General features: G+C 49.0%; 1 protein-coding gene across 1 annotated transcript in view; it reads right to left on the bottom strand.

Annotated features, from left to right (window-relative positions):
- The window catches only part of LOC135824535 (TATA-binding protein-associated factor 172-like), a 59,206-nt gene that overhangs the window by 18,838 nt on the left and 15,150 nt on the right, over positions 1-25,218 (bottom strand). Inside the window, exons 12-28 of the mRNA XM_065337271.1 lie at positions 24,538-24,678; positions 23,739-24,114; positions 22,832-22,950; positions 21,923-22,375; positions 21,095-21,208; positions 20,047-20,099; positions 19,332-19,416; positions 18,949-19,025; positions 9,336-9,453; positions 8,452-8,629; positions 7,570-7,775; positions 7,036-7,185; positions 6,505-6,640; positions 3,076-3,179; positions 2,106-2,225; positions 950-1,028; positions 239-387 (exon numbers count right to left, since the gene is read on the bottom strand). Of these exons, the coding sequence (XP_065193343.1) occupies positions 239-387; positions 950-1,028; positions 2,106-2,225; positions 3,076-3,179; positions 6,505-6,640; positions 7,036-7,185; positions 7,570-7,775; positions 8,452-8,629; positions 9,336-9,453; positions 18,949-19,025; positions 19,332-19,416; positions 20,047-20,099; positions 21,095-21,208; positions 21,923-22,375; positions 22,832-22,950; positions 23,739-24,114; positions 24,538-24,678 (2,658 nt within the window). The remainder of the gene's footprint in view (positions 1-238; positions 388-949; positions 1,029-2,105; positions 2,226-3,075; positions 3,180-6,504; positions 6,641-7,035; positions 7,186-7,569; positions 7,776-8,451; positions 8,630-9,335; positions 9,454-18,948; positions 19,026-19,331; positions 19,417-20,046; positions 20,100-21,094; positions 21,209-21,922; positions 22,376-22,831; positions 22,951-23,738; positions 24,115-24,537; positions 24,679-25,218) is intronic.

The raw sequence follows: 25,218 nt of genomic DNA, 5'->3' as shown, positions 1-25,218 counted from the left end.
GAAGACAGAGCGAAAGAGCGAAAGACAGAGCAAAAGACGGAGCAAAAGACAGAGGGAAAGACAGAGCGAAAGACAGAGTGAAAGACAGATAGATAGGCCTTCAGCGCACTTATCCGGCCAATTCCAACAAGAAAACCCCCCAGCAATACTAACAAGCATGGGCATAATAGAGCCCACAGGTATAGGTATAGAGCAATCAAACACATCACATCACACATGTAATTGTCAACATCCTCACCTCCAGTGGCATGAGTCTGATGAGGGTAGCAAAACACTGAGAAGCCGATAGGCGCACAGCCGAGTGCTGATCACTCATTCTTGACAGCACAGGGACGATGAGCAAAACAACATACGGTACGATGGCCAAGCGCACAGCGTCCACAATGTCTGACCATCCCTAGTTAAGGACTATACACGGGACTACATGTATGAAGAAAAGGTTTGGCAAACTGCGCCATGCCCAGGATGCAGTAGAGCGTGTTCACATAAGAAAAAAAGAGAAAGGGGTCCGGTGGAAATTTGCCGCAACTTCAAGATTTAGCTAAACTGGAACTCCCCTGTAGAGCTCTCTGGATGCACCCCTGGTCGTTCGCTCCCAATCTCTTAGTGATATAGTACTCCCATCTACGATAGTACCTTTGCTATTTGTGCTGGTGTGTAGCGCACTGAATCTCAGCTGAGCATTTTGGCAAGGTGGCCGGGCATGCTTTACTTCACGGCTTTGAGGGATTGTACCGTTCACTGCCACCATAATTATTTGGTATCATTCCCCAGCGCTATGCCAGTAAATTTTTACAGACAAAAGAGTACTGACTGCAGTTCAGTATGCACACATGCACATTAGGGCGCCTGAAAGGCCCCCTCCCCGGATAAACAGAGCATAGCGGCACATGACACAGGCAATGAACAGAAGCAGCTGACAGAAGAAAGAGAAGTGGAAAGTGGATACGCAGTATAGCTTCGATGATGCCACACCGATAACATGGCACGTGGTCATTGGAGAGCATAGACAAACGATCCATCAGAGCCTAGAACCACATGAAAACACCAAACAGAACAAGTGCAAGCGACACAAACATACAATCAATTTTTGTTCCAAAGAAATTGCAGGAACTGCGGCAAGTGAAGGATTAATAAGTGGACACACGAAATTTTACGGGCTATAACTAGTATAAGTGGACTGTTACGACCTAAACCCCAAAAAAAGAAAGGGGTGGTCGACTTACAACCAACATTTACTCGCCATTGAACAGGGAGATTCATGACCAGGGGTGACTTATAACTGACAACTACGGTATACATACAAGGACAGGCACATGCAGGCAAACACTGCACATGGCGGAACAAGTACATACCCAACCGACCACCCAAAAACCAAATACATGGGTCACCAGTATCTATTCCCTGCGGTAGTAGTTTCTCGTTCCGACCTGTGACTAGTTTAGTTTCCATACGCCTTGAAACTCAATCCTCTTCCATGCATGTGTTCCAAATTAGCAAAGACCCGAAGACCCGAACACCCTATGACTGTTTCACAGACAAGTGGCCACATTCAGCATTAGCATGGCATGTGAACTGCGCAAAGCTCAGCCACGCAAATGATGATAATTAGCCAACTGTATGGGTGTGGCAAAAGCGAAACGGAAGAGTACATGCACATAACGCCATCACACACGACAATCAGGCATCACACAACAAGGCATCACACACGACAATCAGGCATCACACAACAAGGCATCACACAACAAGGCATCACACACGACAATCAGGCATCACACAACAAGGCATCACACACGACAATCAGGCATCACACACGACAATCAGGCATCACACACCAAGGCATCACACACGACAATCAGGCATCACACAACAAGGCATCACACACGACAATCAGGCATCACACAACAAGGCATCACACACGACAATCAGGCATCACACAACAAGGCATCACACACGACAATCAGGCATCACACAACAAGGCATCACACAACAAGGCATCACACAACAAGGCATCACACAAGCAAGGTATCACACAACACACAACGCACAGCAAGGCTACACAGAGCATACATCACACAACACACAGCACACACAAGAGTTCTTACCTGCATGACTGGAGCCAGTGAGCGGTGAGCAAGAGCGGCCAGTACCCGTGATGCCATGTGTCTCACTGATGTGTAGGATGAGAGTAAGCAGTTGAAGATCTGCTCCAGCATGCATTCAAACTACACCAAACAAAACACCAGACCAGGTTCATAGGACACATGCCACATACTTGTAGGAGAGAGAGAGGGAGAGAGAGAGAGGGAGAGAGAGGGAGATAGAGAGAGAGAGAGAGAGAGAGAGAGAGAGAGAGAGAGAGAGAGAGAGAGAGAGAGAGAGAGAGAGAGAGAGGGAGATAAAAAGAGAGAGAGAGAGAGAGAGAGAGAGAGAGAGAGAGAGAGAGAGAGAGAGAGAGAGAGAGAGAGAGAGAGACAGAGAGAGATGGATAGAGAGAGAGAGAGAGAGAGAGAGAGAGAGAAAGAGAGAGAGAAAGAGAGAGAGGACACGAAATAGGAGTACCTTATTGAAACAATATCCTAACAAGCAATCGCAAGTCACATAAGGTGGGAGAGGGAGGGGGGCTAGCCAAAATCGCAAGTCGACCGACACTGTACATAATGTAAATGCATGCGATTTTCGTCGTCCAGCATAGCAAGCTGTGTTCGTTTCAGAGGGAGGGGAGGGGGTCTGAGAACAAAATGAACAATGTTCGTTTCAGGGACGACAAAAACCTTTTGCGATAACCCCAAAGTCAGTAAACAGTACACATGTCATACAGTACATTACTGTCGGTCGCCGGAGAACTGGTGAACGGGGTGGGGTCAGCCTTCTAGCCTAGGCCGGGTACTGATTTTCATGTATTACAGTCTACGCACAGTTGAGTCACCGTGCATACACAAGTATGCTGTGCTTGGTAAAATTCTAGGGTGGTCGTTCCTCGGTGCTCCGTTCTGTGGCACTCCGTTTTTTTGGGCGCCCAACAGTACTGTACACATTGAGTACATGAGTATGCATGTACATGTAGAAAGTTACCTTGACCACAAGATCAGCATGCACACAGGGTATGCAAATTTCACAAAGCTGCAATGACGTCATCAGCTGGTTCATGACATCGTCGGACACCGGAGTGTCTTGACCTAGAGCAGCAAGAGAGGATAACATGGAAATGGAAGAAAGAACGAGTCACTATGACACGAAGAAAAAAATGCCCTCGGCAGCTTGTGAGAGCTAATCTGACTGACTTATCCATGGCAGTGTGTGTGTGTACCACCACCATCAAGCCTTCACGGCATTCACTGTAAAAGCAGAAATTTTCGGTGGTGTAATATTTTCGGTATTCTCCAAAGTTGGCGGTTCGGTGGAGGGAAATTTTCTGTAAACCAGTTTTCCAGATAAGGGAACTACAGTCCATTTCAAAACTATAGACGCGTAGGGTTTTTGAAATATTTCAAATTTGGCTGGAACTTTTTGAGAATAGTTTTCGGAATATTGCTCAGGTCCGCTCCACAATTACTCTCATATAGTTTCTAAACGATTGGATAACAGACGCCCAATTTGGAAAAAATTATGCACAAAGTTATCACAGATTTTATGTGGTTTAGATGCTGGCATAACGGTTTTTGCCTAGGTACGCGTCTATACTATAGTTTTGAAATGGACTGTAGTACCATACCGAAAGTTTCCATGCGTTTCATTTTCGGTAAAAATTTCGGCACCTAAGTTACCGAAAACAGAACACCACTGAAAACTTCTGCTTTTTACAGTGGTACCGTTCCTGAAAACCGTGGGAGGTGAGTAGATCACACTCAAACCGTGGGAGGTGAGTAGATCACACTCAAACCGTGGGAGGTGAGTAGATCACACTCAAACCGTGGGAGGTGAGTAGATCACACTCAAACCGTGGGAGGTGAGTAGATCACACTCAAACCGTGGGAGGTGAGTAGATCACACTCAAACCGTGGGAGGTGAGTAGATCACACTCAAACCGTGGGAGGTGAGTAGATCACACTCAAACCGTGGGAGGTGAGTAGATCACACTCAAACCGTGGGAGGTGAGTAGATCACACTCAAACCGTGGGAGGTGAGTAGATCACACTCAAACCGTGGGAGGTGAGTAGATCACACTCAAACCGTGGGAGGTGAGTAGATCACACTCAAACCGTGGGAGGTGAGTAGATCACGCTCAAACCGTGGGAGGTGAGTAGATCACGCTCAAACCGTGGGAGGTGAGTAGATCACGCTCAAACCGTGGGAGGTGAGTAGATCACACTCAAACCGTGGGAGGTGAGTAGATCACACTCAAACCGTGGGAGGTGAGTAGATCACACTCAAACCGTGGGAGGTGAGTAGATCACACTCAAACCGTGGGAGGTGAGTAGATCACACTCAAACCGTGGGAGGTGAGTAGATCACACTCAAACCGTGGGAGGTGAGTAGATCACACTCAAACCGTGGGAGGTGAGTAGATCACACTCAAACCGTGGGAGGTGAGTAGATCACACTCAAACCGTGGGAGGTGAGTAGATCACACTCAAACCGTGGGAGGTGAGTAGATCACACTCAAACCGTGGGAGGTGAGTAGATCACACTCAAACCGTGGGAGGTGAGTAGATCACACTCAAACCGTGGGAGGTGAGTAGATCACACTCAAACCGTGGGAGGTGAGTAGATCACACTCAAACCGTGGGAGGTGAGTAGATCACACTCAAACCGTGGGAGGTGAGTAGATCACACTCAAACCGTGGGAGGTGAGTAGATCACACTCAAACCGTGGGAGGTGAGTAGATCACACTCAAACCGTGGGAGGTGAGTAGATCACACTCAAACCGTGGGAGGTGAGTAGATCACACTCAAACCGTGGGAGGTGAGTAGATCACACTCAAACCGTGGGAGGTGAGTAGATCACACTCAAACCGTGGGAGGTGAGTAGATCACACTCAAACCGTGGGAGGTGAGTAGATCACACTCAAACCGTGGGAGGTGAGTAGATCACACTCAAACCGTGGGAGGTGAGTAGATCACACTCAAACCGTGGGAGGTGAGTAGATCACACTCAAACCGTGGGAGGTGAGTAGATCACACTCACTCAAGTGGTCAAAGACCGAAAATCGCACCCGCTACAAGGCATCCTTCACACATCCGTCGCATAGTGCAATCCACTACAAGACCGCAACTCGAAAAAGGCACAAATGATAAGGAACACAGATCGGGTGATGTCATACAAACACAGATCGGTGATGTCATACAACAGCAGGGCATAGAATAACGGCCGGACATCGGACATTTTCCGGCCATTTTCGGCCACTGACCGGACGTTTTCAATTTCACCGGACATAGTGTCCGGTCAAAAAGGAAAAAAAGAGCAGCGACCTTTCGACCTTTTTATGCAGAGTTGGGCTTTCTTCGGAGCTTCGTGCCAAATGCGACTTGCATATCGTACAACTAACACATCTACACCGTAGCCTCGATCCCTCAGGCGTAGACTTCACCATAATCCGCCTGTAGCAACGCGGTTGCTACAGTCAATTCACACTTTCGACCTTTGGTACATGCATGGTGTCGACTTCGCACCTGAATCTATGGGTTGAACTGCAGTGCAGTTGTTCGCTCTTGAGAGAAAGATGTCATCTTTTATTTTTCACTCTTTCACTGACCAGGAATGCAGATAGTCTTTTAGAATGTCTTCTGGAAAGCGAAAGGGAGATTCAGAGGACTTGCCGCCGGGCAAAAAAGTCCGTGGTGTGAAGGCCGCTACTTGCGATAAGTGGATCTCGGACAATGATGCAGAGCTGACTACTTCTGCCTGGCTGATTTATGACCGGCAGAAGAACGATCGGCTGTTAGCAGAATGTTTGAAGTGTTCCGTGTGCATCAAGTTTGTAGACAGAGTCCGCAGTTGTAAAAACTTCAGCGAGGCTTTCATAACCGGATCCAAGAACCTGAGAACATCAGCGTTCAAGGATCATGCTGGAACGGAGATGCATAAACGAGGAATGAATCTTTTCCGCAGGCAAGAGTGTCCCGCTCGAAATGCCCTCGAATTCGGTCCAATTGCGAAGGCACTGTGCGAGATGGACGATGGTGCTGCCGCTATTGCACGACGCAAATTCGAACTGACTTACCTTCTCTGCAAGGAGCATATCGCGTTCGCAAAATTCTTGACTGCAACGCTTTCTTGTACATACATTTGTCGTCAGTAAATAGTTCAGTTTCTAATACAAATAAATTGGCGAATTGTACATAGTAATGTGAGAGATACGTCCACATAATGAGTCATTGTGAATATACTTCAGTACTACTAAAAAAAAGAAACACCCTGAAAATGTGTTGTGGAAAATGTCCGGGCATGTCCGGACAGATTTCAAAACGGAAGGACATTTGTCCGAGCTAAATGAAATCCTTAAGCTATGCCCTGCAACAGCAGAAGAAGAATGATGCAATAAGTGTGCAGTGTGCACTTACTGATAGGTGACGTCATAGCTAGTAGGGTAGTTGTGATACTATCCCAGTATGCAGGAAGAGAGTGCAAGAGCTGGGCACCAAACTCAGATGATAAGTGCTGCAGAGCTTGCTGTGCACCGTCACGCTGTAGAACAGTCTATACGTGTACACAACGGACACGTGTACACACACCACATGCACACAAGTACGCATGGACACACACACACACACACACACACACACACACACACACACACACACACAAAGGGACACAGGCACACATATTATTATACACAGATCAACAGGGACATTCACACAAGTTTCACATGCACATGAAGACACAATTTACACATGCACAGGCGATCATTGATACACGATACACTCCAGCCACTACTCAACAACAACAAGAGCAGCCAGCAGCAGCCACAGCCACAGTAGCAGCAGCGACAGCAGTAGCAGCAACAGTCGAAATGCTCTCGTGTCCATAGTGTGTATGGCTGAATGTGTGCCTGAATGTGTGCATGCACATATCAGTACAGACTGTAAAGTTACCTTGTCAGCAGGGTCGGATGACGTCACTAAAGAGCTAAGCTGCAATGCCTCGACCGACACACTGCTTGACATGGCAGTGGTTGCCATGGTGATGGAGTGCACAGGACTGGAGAGGGTGCGCGCACGTCGTCCAGGTACTGCACTCGATACCTGAATAAAGACGCATGGGGGACACACAGATGCACACAGATGCAGGGCAACAAATATCCACGTTAGAGCAATTATCACGTAGCACAACTGTGCAAATAGCCACAACCACGTACAGATATGAAGGATCAGAGTGCAAAATACACGAACACACGTACGCACACCCCCCCCCCCCACATGCACATACATGCACGCACACACACACACGCGTGCGCATGCACGCACGCACACACACACACGCATGCGCATGCACGCACACACACACGCACGTGCGCATGCACGCACACACACGCACACACACACACACACACACACACACACACACCACACACACACACACACACACACACACACACACACACACACACACTGGTGAGCATAGCTTACAAGCTGCTGTACGGATAGTGTGAGTACACCATCATGCTGATCACATGAAACATCCACAGTTGGAAATATCCCAGCAGACTTATCACCGGCAAGACCAGCTGACGTTGAAACGGCAGCTGATGCAGCCGCCGGTGCAGCCGTTACTGACGAAGCTGATGATGACGGAGTCAAGGGTGTGCTTGGGGTGATGAATCCAGAGCTGTTTCCTGAAATCAGCACACACACATGCCCACAAACACACACGCACACAGGCATACACGCACGAACACAATAATATTATGTAAAACCTCAAAGTTCTGTGCACTCTGCCTTCAACAGTGGATTGCAGATGAACTGAAAACAGGAAAAGCAACCAATAAGGCAGCAGTGAGCAGTACACCACTGGTGTTGATCTTGCGCACAGCAGAGGAATGTATCACCATGGAGAACAGGTACAGGATGTGAAAGAGAATGAACACAGAACGGAGCAAACTTGTGACAAACATTTTGGCCGCAATAAGATTCCAGCCTACACTGCCCCTGCCTGTATACGTTATCACACTGTACCTTGGAAACAAATATTTCAGCCACAACAAATTTGAGGCCACGATGGCTAAGGGCTGAAATACAACAAACTAAGCATGCATCGAATATTCGTTGATTTACAGTTCTGCGTCACAACACAGAAAGGTTGCCTCGTAAATTCGTAATAAAGCCATTTTTTAGGATGAGAAGTTGCAATGTATGCATGCTCAGCCAGTGAGCACACAAGCAGGCACGAGACCAACCGTGAAATGACACACATTGTAGACTGTAGGGAGGCAGGCAGGCACGAGACAAAAATAGATCAATACAGGTTAGCCTCAAGCAATTCATCTACATCCACTCCATGTCAGCTCTAACCTGCTGAGTGTCTCATCACCAAGGTAACGTAAGCATTGAACGGCAACTTGACACTGGGTGTGTGTAGCTGATCACGTGTTGCCATGGTAATCAGATTGCGTAGGATCTTGGCATTCGGGCACGGAGTGCGCCCAGCGCAGTGTCGCAACAAGCCATATAGTGTCTCCATTGCAATACCCTGGAAGTGACACATACACACACACACACACACACACACACACCATTGGACCATTGGAAGCCCATCGCCGGAGGTGATGATAGCGATGCTACAGCAGAAGCCATAGCAAGTTGTGCTGGGATTGCACCATTCAACAGCTTGCAAGGCTGAAGACTTGGCCGCCACTATTCAGCCTGGTCTACACCACACAGCTATGAAGTGGCTTTTTCTGGCCAGTGAATCCCTACTTTTTGGTCTTTTTTATTTATTTTTCCCGCACACACATCACACAACATACTCCGGCATGCACTGGCTGTTGGTAACCACCCAGGAGAATGAAAGAAAAGTCAGGAAGAGTCTGAGAAAGAGAAGAAAGACGTGTGTGACCATAATCGTCGGGAATTGAACCCGCAACCTATCGATTGGAAATCGTGCACAAAATGCATTCCAACGAGCACAAGGAACCATTCGGTTTTCACACATTGTGATCGATACATCCTCCAAACGATGATATCCACAGCACCGTGCAGAATCAAGCAGCAGTGGACCAGGTGTAATGTGGTGGACCAGCCGTACTGTAGTGGAACTCTGCTCCAAGAGACACATTGGTAACATTAGCAAGTGTCTCACTCACCCAGGCACCATACAACCTACACGGAGAGAATTGTAGAAAGCAAACAGTGCAAACACAGTGCAAACACAGTCCGTTATGCAATCAAACTAGTACCTTGAATAGCGGATCAGGTTCCTGCTTGATAGTCTCCATAGTGGGTCGAATAACAGGATTCAGCTTGTCAGGCAACACACCCAGCTGTACTAGACTGCACGCTACACATAACTGAACTCTGCACACACACACACACACAGCAAGAACAGCAACAGCAAGAACAGCAACAGATCTAGCAATGCCAGCATGAGCACCAAGACGAAGAACAACAGCACCACAGACAAAAACAACTGCTAGGCCTGCACTATATCACCAATACAATGAGCATTGCACTACATCACCAAGACACTACTCCCTGCACTAAATCACCAATACAATGAACATTGTGTTTCGAATTGCGTGCATGGCCCAAAATGACCCAACTCTCACAAGATCAAAGGAGCGCACAAATATTCAACATAGACAAAAACTTCTTCTTGTTCCAAAAAAACCCAGCACAAGAGCTACCCTGTCCTACCAAAATCACAGCAAAAAAATGTAAATCAGCTGTTACGCATGCGCTGCCTACAACGGCGGGAAACTGAAAAGAGCAGGCTAGGCACGAACAGGCACGTGCATGATATTACAATCATCAATAAAACCGCACAGCACAGGGGTAGCTACACTTGAGATGAGAACAGGCCAAACATCATGAATGAGAAGCGGGAGTCACTCGGCCACACAGACCAATGAAACACAACAGATAGTCTATACACAACATTCCTCCCCCTTGAGCAAACATGCAAATAGCAGGGGAGCGAAAACTACATACACCCAGAAGAGCAAAAAAAACAAAAAACAACGGAAAACAAAAGGCAAAAACAAGTATATGCCACACCAGCATCTTGCCAGGAAAAACAAAAGAGCATAATGTGTACTTCCTCCGATAGAACTAGCTCATCAGCACCGAAACTATCGAAGACCTTTGCAACCCACTCGTGCTGTAACACGCATAACATGATTCCTATCACCCATAGCTCTAACAGTACCACACAGCATGAAATATGGCTAGCAGATATTTTATTTCATTATCACTGATCAGCCAACGTCTTCGGTATTAGAATCAGTTACTCAGTACTTAGCTCGGGGCGATGAGTTTCACTTCACAGGTCACGCATCTTCACGACCGACTCCAAGCTGTTAACTCGGTCACTCGACGGCTCCACTTCCAGAGGCACAAGGTAGCGAACATGCCGACGGTAGACTTTTCCCCGGATGTTGACATCCACCACACGTGTCGCTCCGTCCTTGCCTGGGTAGACGGCTTCCACTCTTCCCAATGGCCACTTTGCTCGTGGAAGATGGTCGTCAAGGCATAGCAGAACATCTCCAACCTGAGCTGACCTCTGAGCACGTTGCCACTTGGTAGTCAGGTTCAACCGTGAGACAACCTCTCTCTTCCAGCGCCTCCAAACTACCTTCAGTAAATGCTGGATGATGTCGAAACGCCGATGAGGATGAGCTCGCTCAGCCAACTCTGCCTGTTCCTCCAGTGGACTCGTGACTCGAGCGTGTCCCACCAGAAAATGGTGAGGCGTCAATGGCTGAGGGTCCGCGGCATCAGTAGAAACCGCAGTTAGTGGCCTAGAGTTGAGTAACCCTTCCGCCTGAACAAGAGCAGTATGCAGTTCCTCATTGGTAAGATCCGCTTTATACAAGACTGTCTGCAGTACTTGTTTCAATGAGCGAACGACCCGCTCAAACACACCACCAGTGTGAGGCGCCCTCGGGGGGTTAAAAACCCACTGTGTCCCTTGGGCTGCCAACGCTGCTGAGACATCACCAGTACCAAGACTTTGTACAGCTTCACGCAACTCCCGCTCTGTCCCGACGAAATTCGTCCCATTATCTGAGAGGATCATGGTTGGGGTTCCACGGCGCTTGGTGAAGCGTACCAGGGCCATTTTAAAACCGTCCGTGTCTAAGGAGTACACTACCTCGAAATGGCAAGCCCTGGTTTGCAGGCATGTGAAGATCGCTGCATACCGCTTTTCCTGGACACGTCCGCGGCCACGTTTTACGTAAAACGGCCCAGCAAAGTCGACTGCTGTACGTGAGAAGGCGAGTAGCTGACCTTCGGTTCTGAAATTGGGTAGCGGACCCATCGCTGGTGAGTACGGCTTGTTCCACAAACGTTTACAGCCGACACAGGCCTGACGATACCGCTTTACCGTCTGTCTCCCCTTTACGATCCAGAACTTGTCAGCTAGCTTCGATAGCAGGTGGTTGGTACCAATCGAGTGTGAGCATTGCCGATCTTCTTCTGCAATGACCAATTCCGTCACCCGATGCTTCTGAGGTAATATCAAGGGACACCGAAACTCACTGGCCAGATGATGAGCCGTCCTCAGTCTCCCGCCAACTCGTAACACCGGGACTTCAGCGCTGCTGTCCAGGAACGGCCGCAGCTTGACAAGAGGTGATGAGGATGGTAGTTCCTTGCCGTTCATCAGAGTGTGGTACACGTCTGGGTACTGGTCTCTCTGTGATCATCGCGCCACCCAATACTGCTCAGCACTGTCAACCTCTGCTACTGCTGAAAGCTCCGGCACATTAAGAGAAGAACATTGGCTGCCCAAGTTCACTTCAACCACGGGGGCCTCCCCCGTGCTGGTATAAGCTTGTTCTCCAGCGCGGGCTGACCTGAGGCAGTGGATAAACCGGCGACACCAGGCTGTTACACGTAGGAGATGAGGCCACGCAGAGTAGTTCCCGGGGTCCAGTCGAGTCTCAGCAGGATGACACTCAACTGCATGTAGGCTGACCATGGCAGTAGCTACCTTGGATACTTGCATGCATGGAAGGACGGAGGGCACGGCAATCATTTTCTTTGGCCACTGGTCAGCACCGAAGGAGAGGAATCGAGGCCCAGACCACCACGTTCCCCGTTCCACGAGTTGCTGGGCAGAGAGTCCACGAGTAGGAAGATCAGCGGGATTCTCCTTTCCGGGAACATGCTGCCACTGCGCAGGACGCGAAAGACGCTGGATTTCTGAAATGCGGTTGCCGACGTCAACCTTAAACTTTCTACTGAGCGAGCGAACCCAGTAGAGGACGTTCATCGAGTCTGTCCAATAGTTGACGTCATCTGTTCCAACACCAACCGCTCCACTGACGTACTGACCCAGGCGTGCACCGAGTACTGCACCCTGCAGCTCAAGCTGAGGGATCGTTCGCCGCTTGATGGGAGCCGGCCGCGCCTTTGCCATGATCAACGTGACACGTGCTCCGCCATCACTCTCCGCCACTCGCACATAAGCTGCTGCGGCATATGCCAATGCGGAAGCGTCCGTGAACACATGGACGGTGATGTCGTTGACCCAATCATCTCCCTTGAAACAGCGACGGATCTTGAGGTGAGAAAGAGTGTCGAACTCACTAAACCACCGGCTCCATGAAGCAAGATGAGCATCTGGCAGCGTGTCGTCCCAGCCGATTCCAGAGAGACATAACTCTTGGAACATTATCTTGGCCCTTATGGTGAATGGCGACAGCTGACCCCTTGGGTCGAACAATGTTGCCATGCGGCTCAAGACTGACCGCTTCGTAAACACTGTCGGAGATGATCCCTTGTAGTGGAACGTGAAGTAGTCCCCCTTGACCATCCACTTCACACCTAAGGCTTTCTGGGACACCTCAGGATGCGAGGGGCTCTCTGCAATTGACCTGGACTCTGCCGCGGCCCGCTCCTCAGCAGGAATAGACGCCATGACCTCTGGGCTGTTGCTTAGCCACTTACGTAGCGTGAACCCGCCACGCTTCAAGAGGGCCTGAGTCTCCACTCGAGCAAGAATCGCCTGCTGTACGTCACGTAGCGACTTGAGAAGATCATCAACATAGAAGGAGTCCCGCACAATGTCGCTGGCAATAGGATCATACTGGTCTCCAAAGCGCTCGGCAGTAGCTTGCAAGGCTCGTCCAGCTAAATAGGGTGACGCCTTGATCCCGAAGACCAGCCGCATGAATTCGTACGTCTCAACTGTTTCGCCAGGCTGCCATAGGAACCGGTGGTATCTTCGGTCTTCTGGGGAAAGGGACACCTGGAGAAACATCTCCGAAACATCGCCCATCAGTGCGATAGGCTCAAGGCAGAAGCGAATCAGGAGCTTCACGAGGTCGGCCTGCAGTTTCGGTCCAGCCAACATCAAGTCGTTCACAGCAACATTATTTGCTCTGGCGGCAGCATCAAAAACAACGCGGACTTTAGTCGTTGCCTTATCCTCCCGTATAACAGCGAAATGCGGCAGATAACACTGTGATGAGCCGCATTGTTCAACTTCCTCAGTTGTCAGTTTCCGGATGTAGGACTTCTGCAGGTAGTCTTCCAGGACCTTCGCATACCTTGGCAGCATACCTGGCCGTCGCTGCAGCGATCGCATGAGTGCGCGGAGTCGGTTCTCAGCCAGCACCTTGTTGCTCGTGACATCAGGCTGCTTGGCGCCGTCCTTCCAGGGGATTCCGACTTCAAACCGACCGTCCTTGTAGTTCAGGGTTCGCTGAGTTGAAGTCACCGCTTGCTGCTCGTCCGGAGTCAAGTACTGGTCTGACTTTGGTAACATTCCAACCGCTTCAAGATCCCAGAAACGACTCACCAGGTGGTCCAAATTGGTACCAGCAGTGGTCACCGCATGGAACGTCGAATGCGTCGGTGTGGATGGACATAGTACTGGCCCAAAACAGACCCATCCGAGAGGAGTCTTCCGAGCAATAGGGTCACCATCGCCTCCATGACGTTCCTCATCCGCACGGTGAAGCACTGGTGAGTTCAAGCCAATCAGCAAGTCGAGGTGATTGTCTCCTGCTGTCTTGAACGATACGTCACGAAGATGTGCCCAGTTGTCCTGAATCTCCTTCCAGTTCACCAATCGCAGATCCGTCGTTACTCTGGGCAGGACATATGCCTCAAGCTCCGTAGCCTTGTCACCACCATCATGCTGGACCGCTAGCGTCACCACTTGGAGAGTGTCGTTAATTGCGCCACCACCGATAACGCCGACCGACACTTTCTTCCTGCTCCCCCCTAGACGGAGACGCCTAGCCAGACGCTCTGAGACATAGCTGCACGAGGATCCTGAGTCCAGGAGGACGTTGGCTGTAGCCTTCGCTGTACCACCTCTGACTTCTGCCTGCGTGACCATAAAGGATGTTAGCCCAGCATTGGAGTCGTCTTTAGCTGCTGTTGCATGCGCCGTGTTTTCACTCGCAGCCGGACTGGTGGACGCAGCTGCCTTACCGGAGGGCAGTGATGGCTTTGACTCGTGCAGAAGCGAGTGGTGCTTGCCACGGCAGTGAGGGCAACCGGAAGCAGCATTGCAGTCACGCGCCCAGTGACCTTCTCTTAGGCAACAGAGACACAAATTCAGTAGACGAACCAGCTCGTTACGTCTCGACGTTGAGAGTGCCTTGAACTCATTGCAGTTAGCGAGCTGATGCGGACCACTACACTTGCGGCACCTCTGTCGTGCTTGCTGCTGTGTCTTTGAGTGGCCAGACGTCTTGATCGGAGCTTCTTGAGGCCTTTTTGGCGCCGTAGCTTCAGTGCCTATGAAAGACCGTTGCTGCACGGGGCGCTGAACAGCTTCATGATGCCTTTTTCCATGGGAGGGTTGACGGTCTGGCTGCTCGGTACGGTCATTGGCATACTTTGCCGTCTTCACCTTTTCTAGTAGCCAGGTGGCAAACACCTTGATGTCGGTGTTACCGTCTCCGTGCCTCTCAAAATACCTGATGAGCGTTGTCCTCGGCACCTTTTCGGTAGCAATGATGCACAGCTCAGGGCCCGGTTCAGAGCCGCACAGCTTCATGTTGGCGATTAGGCTGCGTAGCTTGACCGCATACTGCTGCAGACCCTCCACGTCCCTTTCGTTAGTGACTCGGGGATGGTTGAGCAGATCTCGGATTTGTTGCTCCAAGTGTCGATCTGTGCCACCAAACCAAGACTCCAGCTCCGCCCACGCGGCGTCATATGCTCCGGGGCCGTCCAGAAGGTCTTCAATGAGGATAGCGGCTTCTCCGCCAGCAACGGCCTCGCGAAGGCGAGCCAGTTGGTACTCCTCAGGCAAAGATGAGTCGGCTACTTGCAAGAACCTCTGCCGCCATTGGATGTAATCGCGCCCTTTTCCACTGAACTTCGGCACTTCTATTGGCTTCAACCAAGAATGCCCATATGGACTGATGTGTGGAGCAGCAGGCTGTGCATACTGAGTCTGATATTGACTGTGAGCACTAGGCGCGGCTGCCTGTGCAGAAGGCCGGTAAGCTCTTGGTGCAACACTGCGTCTTGGAGATGGAAATGCAGTCTTAGCTGCGTGAGCTGAGGGTAGTGGTGGAAGAACTGAAGATGAAAATGCAGTAACAGGCTTGGCGTGAGGACGTTGCTGTACAGAAGGCATTGCTCTCGCTCTGAATGCTCCACCACCCTGCCCTTGAGTTTGACTGGGTGCTCCACTCACAACTCTGTTCACTGCGACTCCAGGTGTACCAGTACCACTACCTGCACTAGCAACGTAGGCAGCACTAGACACTTGAGTAGCGGAGTGTTGATGATGTTGAGGCTGTCCCACAAGCACACTACTCTGAGTAACACTAGCAGTTGTGAATGTAGCTGCATGCACAGCGTGACCTGGAGGTTGCAACGAGGATCGAGTTCCAGAGCTAGTATCAGCGCTGCTGCCCCTGCCTTGCATTCCTGGACTGCCTCTAAGTGCTAGTGCACCTCTGGCCCTAAGCCTGCTATCAGGGTAATCACCCACTGTCCCATCATCTTGAGCAGCTCCATGAATGGCATGATCCCTTTGATCAGCAGCAGCGGCAGCAGGCGTTTGCCAGGGAACAGCAGTGCTGCATCCGTCAGTGACGCCACTGTGATACATACCAGTACTATACATAGTCACTACTGATGCATCATCATCACTACAAGCTCTCAGGCTGGAACTGACACCAGGGTCTCCAGAAAACTCCGTTCCTCCGTCATCAGCACTACGTGGCGCGCTGTGGGCAAAATCTTCGCCCTCTAGCTCTTCCTCTAGAGGCTGCGCTGACAAGTCACCATCCAAAACTCCTGACTCAAGGAGCGAACTAACTTCTGCCAGCGGAGAACAATCCTCGTTCAACTTCTCAAACCACTTTTCCAACTTCTCCAATCCTTCAAAATCTGCATCGTCTCGCAATTGATTCCTGTGGTCCTCGACCACTTCTTCGATTTGTTTTACTATTCCTTCGGCGTCAGCCAGGTACTTTTTGAGGTACCTCGCACTCGGCGACGACTTCCCATACTCCGTGTTCAATACCTTCAGCAGGTTGGTCAGTCTTCTCCGCAGGGAGGCACGAAACTTTACATAGTCGTAAGTCACACTTTGGGCTGGAGGTGCCTGCGAGCTGGTCTCCGGAGCGTCAGCTTCGGTGTCCTGCCCATGCTCGCCAGACAGCTCTCCACTCCCCGCGACAGTAGTGGTTTCTTCGTCGTCCATGTCTTCAAAATGCACGCATCCCGTCGGAGGTGCCAGTAATGTTTCGAATTGCGTGCATGGCCCAAAATGACCCAACTCTCACAAGATCAAAGGAGCGCACAAATATTCAACATAGACAAAAACTTCTTCTTGTTCCAAAAAAAACCAGCACAAGAGCTACCCTGTCCTACCAAAATCACAGCAAAAAAATGTAAATCAGCTGTTACGCATGCGCTGCCTACAACGGCGGGAAACTGAAAAGAGCAGGCTAGGCACGAACAGGCACGTGCATGATATTACAATCATCAATAAAACCGCACAGCACAGGGGTAGCTACACTTGAGATGAGAACAGGCCAAACATCATGAATGAGAAGCGGGAGTCACTCGGCCACACAGACCAATGAAACACAACAGATAGTCTATACACAACACATTGCACTACATCACCAAGACACTACTCCCTGCACTATATCACCAATACAATGAGCATTGCACTACATCACCAAGACACTACTCCCTGCACTATATCACCAATACAATGAGCATTGCACTACATCACCAAGACACTACTCCCTGCACTATATCACCAATACAATGAACATTGCACTACATCACCAAGACACTACTCCCTGCACTATATCACCAATACAATGAGCATTGCACTACATCACCAAGACACTACTCCCTGCACTAGATCACCAATACAATGAGCATTGCACTACATCACCAAGACACTACTCCCTGCACTATATCACCAATACAATGAGCATTGCACTACATCACCAAGACACTACTCCCTGCACTATATCACCAATACAATGAGCATTGCACTACATCACCAAGACACTACTCCCTGCACTATATCACCAATACAATGAGCATTGCACTACATCACCAAGACACTACTCCCTGCACTATATCACCAATACAATGAGCATTGCACTACATCACCAAGACACTACTCCCTGCACTATATCACCAATACAGCAATCCATGCACTGTATTTGCTGAAGATGTTCTACTTGTGAACACCTCCATACAGTCAGACCTCACTTAACCGCACACATCCGTTTTCCACAAAAATATCCGGATAAGCGAGGGAACCGGATAATCGAACACACATACTGTATGCATGCATGCCATATGCTGCAAATCGGTAATCAACGACTTTCTTCCGGATGGCGAGGGATCCGGATAAAACAGGACCGGATAAGCGAGGTCTCACTTTACTAGTATACAAGAGAGGAGAGCACTTCCATACAGTACTGTCGAGCGTTTTTCACATACTACTGTGTGCACTGTGTCACAGTGTGTGTGTGTACAGTACTGTGTCACAGTGTGTGTGTGTGTGTACTGTGTCACAGTGTGTGTGTGTGTACTGTGTCACAGTGTGTGTGTGTGTGTGTACTGTGTCACAGTGTGTGTGTGTACTGTGTCACAGTGTGTGTGTACAGTACTGTGTCACAGTGTGTGTGTACAGTACTGTGTCACAGTGTGTGTGTGTACTGTGTCACAGTGTGTGTGTACAGTACTGTGTCACAGTGTGTGTGTGTGTGTACTGTGTCACAGTGTGTGTGTGTGTACTGTGTCACAGTGTGTGTGTGTGTGTGTACTGTGTCACAGTGTGTGTGTGTACTGTGTCACAGTGTGTGTGTACAGTACTGTGTCACAGTGTGTGTGTACAGTACTGTGTCACAGTGTGTGTGTGTACTGTGTCACAGTGTGTGTGTACAGTACTGTGTCACAGTGTGTGTGTGTACTGTGTCACAGTGTGTGTGTACAGTACTGTGTCACAGTGTGTGTGTGTACTGTGTCACAGTGTGTGTGTACAGTACTGTGATTCTGGGTGGGAAGTGGGACAGCTACAATACCCTGCAGTATCAAGTCATGAAGCCCTATTGGCAAGGGTGCACTCAGCCCATGTCCATGTACATGTATACTGTACAAGCAGAAATATTTGTCTGGAATTTAATTTCGTCTTTTTCGTCCAAGGTGTTTTGGACTAAATTAAATGAAGGACGAATATCGATTTGTCCAGCTTTTCTATACACTCTTATGATCCATGGACGAAATTTTCAACCGGACGAACTCCTTTTCTTTGGAGTTGGACGAAATTATTGACTGACGAAATTTTCTGCCGCTACAGTACCAACGCAACTGTCATAACACAAAAAACAAACCTACCTTGCATGCGTGGCCTGGGAGAACTCTTGAAATCGGCCAGTGACAGCCAGGATGGACTGGGCTTGCCTCTGCACAGTCTGTTGCAAGTACACACATACATACACACACACGCATACACCAAGACACACAAAACCACACGCACACACACACAAGCATGCAGAAACGGCATAACGCCAAGAGCAATGACTGAAACGGGCAATTGCAACATGAAACAATGTTGGTTTTAATTCCAGGGCGTCCGTTAAGTCGACCTCGGGTAGTGCCGGTTCATGCATGACGGGAGTGAGTACAAAAGTGTATCAATACCATATCCGCTCAGAGTTACAACAAACATGGACGTCCTTCGCTGAGTCTGCTATGAAACAGTATGATCATAGGCCTACCTGTGCAGACGCAGCTGGTAGCTGTGTACTATACACGGACAGCGCTGTGGATGCCAGCTGGGCGGAACTGTCAGCAATATACGCACTGCAGTGTACACACAATAACAAACAAACACACATGATCACGAGACACTGTGGTTCAGTGCTACTGCAGACACGATATCAGGGAGGCAAACACACAACAGAGCTGGTCAATTCAACGTCCTCAGCAGCAGAGGCACTGCTGAGTACTGGCTGAAGCAAAGGTACTGCTGAGTATTGGCTACAGCAGAGGCACTGCTATGTACTGGTTACAGCAGAGGCACTGCTATGTACTGGCTACAGCAGATACACTGCTGAGTACTGGCTGCAGTAGAGACACTGCTAAGTACTGGCTGCAGCAGAGGAACTGCTGACTACTGGCTACAGCAGAGACGCTACTGAGTACTGGCTACAGCAGAGGCACTGCTGACTACTGGCTATAGCAGAGACAGCCCCGGAGTGATGCTAATAGTAGTCACATATCTGATAATTACAGGCAGAAGAACGAGCAGTTGCGGTTTTGTAACTCTGATAATTATGCAGCTACACTCGGGGAGAGTTGCAGCAGCTCGAGAGTGTGATCGATGCACCTAGGTGCAGAGCCTTGCACACATACAAGCAAAAAGAAGGAAACAAAGCGTTTTCACGGTGTAACTATGAACCTATGTATGTGTGTGATAACAAACTGCCATACCTGGGCTGCTCTGGCAGGGGAACATTGAACCCTTGCAGTGTAGATACCAGTCTCTACAACAGCACAACAAGAGTATCAACAACAGCAGCAGCAACAGCCAGAGTAGCAGCAAGGGCAACAAAAAACAGCACCATTGCCATCATCAGCAGCAGCAGGAGGAACAGCAATGGACACAAGCATAAGAGATGAAAAAGGACACTATTTACATGGTATTGTACGCTAAATGACTACTGCCAAACGCGTCAAGGCAATGGTTCATATTATTCTCCGCATTCTGTCAATACAACAGCCTATTACCAGTATTGATACTCCTAGCTCCAGATACCAACTTGTTTTCAACGACCACCTGCCTTAATGACAGCGATAAGGGAGTCAGTCCCATGGCCAAGGATGGTCATGCAACTACTAAAAAAGTAGGTTTCACCTGAAGGTGCGTAAGACCAGAAGCACACTAGCAGCATAAAAAGCAACAATAGCACCAGCAGAAGTCTATTAACAGCAGTGATGAGTATGTTTGCAAGAGCTATGCTATGCTGTGCAAGTACACAATACTGTATCACATGTCATTTTTAGGTGTAGAAAAATTTCGGTATCAGGGACCTGCCAGGTTTCAGGTGTAATGCAGAATTAGAATTAGGTGACCAGCGTTCCTTGCACCTACTGTGCATACTACAGTGCCATTAATAGGTGTAGTTTAAATCTAGGTGCCTGGTTTCTCTACCGAAATTACCGAAATTTAAATGACACCGAAAATAATGTGGTATACAGTACTGATTACTGTATAGGCAGAACATTTCGTCGGTCAATAATTTCGTCCAACTCCAAAGAAAGGGAGTTCGTCCAGTTGTAAATTTCGTCCATGGACTACTTCAAGTATAAGAGTGTATTGAAAAGCTGGACAAATCAACATTAGTCCGGCATTTAATTTAGTCCAAAAGCTCCTTGGACGAAAAAGACGAGATTAAATTCCAGACGAATATTTCTGCTTATACAGTACTCAAGAGTTACGCTATGCTGTACAGCGCTGTAGATAGAGGTATAGTCATACCTTGCATTCACTCTGCATGGTGTTGAACGTGGATGTTGCCTCATCATACAGTGGCATACTACCAGTGTTAGCTAGTCGAAGGAGATCCGTCTGTAGTTGCATATCCAGACAAGGCTGTAACGCACGCATACACACGAAAATACACACACACATGCACACGCGCGTGCATGCGCGCACGCACACAATGCATCCATGCACACACACACATACATACAAAGAGTTAGATGTCGGCATGGACGCTCAACTGGACAGCATGCTGGAAAGCAAGGCAGAGCATGGAGATCAAGCCATCCTCGTCCTGAACTAAACTAACTAATACACGGCATCTTGCAGGGGGGGGGGGTAGTCAAAGGTCACCAGTTTGGTTTTTAACGAAATCTATTGTTTGTGTTAGGGGCGAGTGTGGGGGTTTCATTCCGAAAAGAAACTATGCCCACGTAATACTAGGTGTCGTAGAATTGAATTTCGTTTTACCTGTAGAAATGGCTGGGTGGGGAGAAATTAACGTTACTAAAACATTTGAAAACACAATCCATGACCCTGAACGATCATTTCATCCACAACATAACAAAGAGCGCTATAAATTAAGTATAAAGTGACCAGGCGAAAAACACATGTACAGTGCTGCTCAATGAAAAGCGATCATGTGAGTCAAGTAAGTGCAGGACACTGTGTAGCCCTAGGCCTGGGCACACTGGCATGTTCACTGGTGCAGGCCAAGACAAGCTGACTGGCTCTAGAGGATCTCACTGAGCAGTACTCCATAAGAAACGACACCAAGTGAAGCAATCATAAATACACGAATACCGTCCAAAAAGAAATACACACCTTTCTTAGAGTGGCCCATGAAGCGATCATGTACGCGGCAGCCCAGCGAGACACAGCGCTGGTTGAGTTGAGCAGTGTCTGAAGGAGATTCTGCAGAGCGGCAAACACCGGAGCTGTACTGACGTCACCACTGGCCTCAGCTGCACGCTCCTGCAACGAACATGCCAGTATGGCAAAGAGCTTAGCAATGCGCAGGCGTACGACTGTTGCCTGCTGATCCTGCTCAGCTAACGACTCTGTACCGAGTAGTCCACCGATGAACATTGAACAAGGTTGTCTACTGCCACCAGCATCACTACTGGAACCAGCAGACTGGGATGATAGCAGAAGCAATGAAGTATCCAGTGGAACCGATGTACTAGCCAGCCACAGACAAATCCAGTTAGGAAGTTGCTCCAGTACAATGTGACTCAGCAGAGCTGTGGGTGCACGAGATATTGCCATTCTCCATGTCTACAGCAGCATTCATGCACACACACACACACACGCACACACACGCACACACACACACACACACACACACACACACACACACACACACACACACACACACACACACACACACACACACATATGCACACATGTACAATCAAAACATGCAATCAGAATGATGACATAGGCAACAGACTATAGCGGTATCTTGCACCAGTTACCAGCTAACATTACTGCCGCAATAAGAGAGAGCGAGAGAGAGAGAGAGAGAGAGAGAGAGAGAGAGAGAGAGAGAGAGAGAGAGAGAGAGAGAGAGAGAGAGAGAGGGAGGGAGGGAGGGAGGGAGAGAGAGAGAGAGAGAGAGAGAGAGAGAGAGAGAGAGAGAGAGAGAGAGAGAGAGAGAGAGAGAGAGAGAGAGAGAGAGAGAGAGAGAGAGAGAGAGAGAGATGCTTGTGTAATTCATCCAAAAGGTCTTACCTTCTCCACTTCGTTATGTATATGCACTTCTCCATCTAGCAGCATGGTTTGAAACAGGTGACACATCAGTGGGGGCAGGGTCTGTTCACCCAGCCAACACTCCATGCTGCCTGATGTATCTTCATATACCCATGTGTACCCACACACGCACAGAAAACAAACAAACAAACAGGCACACACAGGCAGGTACACGCACGTACATGCACACATGTACACACACACACGCACACCAACAGGCAGAAATATGCGGAAGATGATCAAAGGTTTCATAACACTATCCACACACTGGGATCAGTTGATATACTCCCTGCCAATATGAGTATACACTGACAGGATAACAGAACTATGACACATAGTATTCATATGCAAGAATGATGAAATAACAATCACATAATATCCTGTATCAACAGAGCATGTTAGGTGAGTTCATCATACTTTCACCGGGGGGGGGGGGGGGGGGGGGGGCTGCCCTGCCTGCCCCCCCCCCCCCCCCACCACTCTCTCTTATACTCTTAATGGTTTTGCCATCTTTACCAAATAGGTATGGGCATACTGATCAGGCGACATTGTACACTACACCCCCGCCCCCTCCTATGATCAACCAGTGCTTGATTCCTACTTGTGATTGGGTAGCACCCCCGAAGCTGAGACAGTATATTCAAACACCATGTCTTGCACATTGGACCATGAGACCATCTCTATACAGGAATTAGGTCCAGTACAGAAGCACAGAAGCACATGATAGAATTATACAGTGCTGGCCAGAGCAATTCAACATCAAGAATCAAATATCGCCTGGCGCTACGCGGCCCTAGGAACACACAATTCTGTGTATTCAAACATGGCTCTACTATATTCATGAGGTCCCAGGACCAGAACTGTGTTAGACATTTCCTCTGCTGCATACCTTGTTCCAATTTGACTGCTCCTCCGGTGGTTGCTGCTGCCAGCGCACGGCCGCTCATGGTGCTGATCAATGTTTGAATAGTACGTAGTGTGGAGTGGCGCACCGCCTTGGACGGGTGACGGAAGAAAGTGAAACAGCGCATCACCAACTCTGGCATGGGGGTAGACAACGAGGAGAGGTCGAATCCCGCAGCACCAGCAGTAGTGCTCACAACGTCAGCGCCAGTCACAGGTTTACAGTCGGATACAGGCGATTGTTTGCCACAGCTGCTGGCCTCCACCAAGCCGGAGAGAAGCAGCATTACGTTGTGCGTGGATGTAGTCAGATCATCGAGTTCCAGCAATGCCGACCACAGCACCTCCAGTAGGGGACCAACCTAAACGCACCGCAATAACACAGCACACCAAAAACAAACTAGAGTTGTGCACGGTGAAATCCGACCTTAAGTGCATGCACGGCGCCCTCAACTTACACGGCCATTGATGCCATGGAAGTGGTACGAATACGGCTGGACGTACACACTCATGCAAAGTACAGTGATGTCATCAGAACTTGTCCACGGCGCCAGTTTTGCACTTTGGGTCGGATTTCATCGAGCACAACTGTACTAGTCGATCCACGCTGGGTCAATTCTGGGTCAATGCTGGGTCAATGCTGGGCCAATGGCTCTCAATTCTATGTTGGGTCAATGACACTCAATGCCATGCTGGCACAGTGTATAGTGCAATGGGCCGTTGCACTAAAGGCAAAGGCAACCAAAATATCCATCACAAAGACAACAATACAGCCATGTGCTTACATATTGCGGCAGTGTTTGTGACAGCTGATTGACACTGGGTAGTAAAGCAGCAGCAGCGACAGCACGGACATCTTCCGACATGTCACCAAGACCTGAGAGCAACCCCGGCCAGGCAGTGCACAGTACATCATGTACTACCTCCTACAGTACATACACATGCATAGAACATACATGTGTGCATGCACAGAATACACACATGCACAGAACATACAAATACATATACGAACGGATGCACGTACGCACACGCACACACAGACACACACAGACACACACAACAAACACTATCATGTAAAGAATATACAGATGCACAGATAAGCAAATGCACAGACACACATTCATTCATCATACCCTATTTCCTATGAGCAGTTCAACGTGTACCGTGTATGGTATGGCCAACACAATATGTAAGCAGAAATCGGATCACGTGAGTCAAGTCAGCGCCTTCGACCAGCACACAGCCCAGTGTTGGCAAGTCTGGGGCTGCATAGCGCCCGGCAGGTAGCTGACTTGCTGGATCGGATTTTATTGACTCAATAAATGAGCATCCCTCCACGATCCACCAGCCTTGCACTGACAGCCATCAGTAATGATAGAACACCAACAGGTAGAGTCAGAAATCCAAGCAGCTCATTTCCCACAACAATACTCATACAGCATTGACAACGTGAAGAGCGGAGCACT

The sequence above is a fragment of the Sycon ciliatum genome, chromosome 9, assembly GCF_964019385.1.
Source record: "Sycon ciliatum chromosome 9, ocSycCili1.1, whole genome shotgun sequence".
Classification (NCBI taxonomy): domain Eukaryota; kingdom Metazoa; phylum Porifera; class Calcarea; order Leucosolenida; family Sycettidae; genus Sycon; species Sycon ciliatum.
This window is presented reverse-complemented; position numbering and strand designations above follow the sequence as displayed.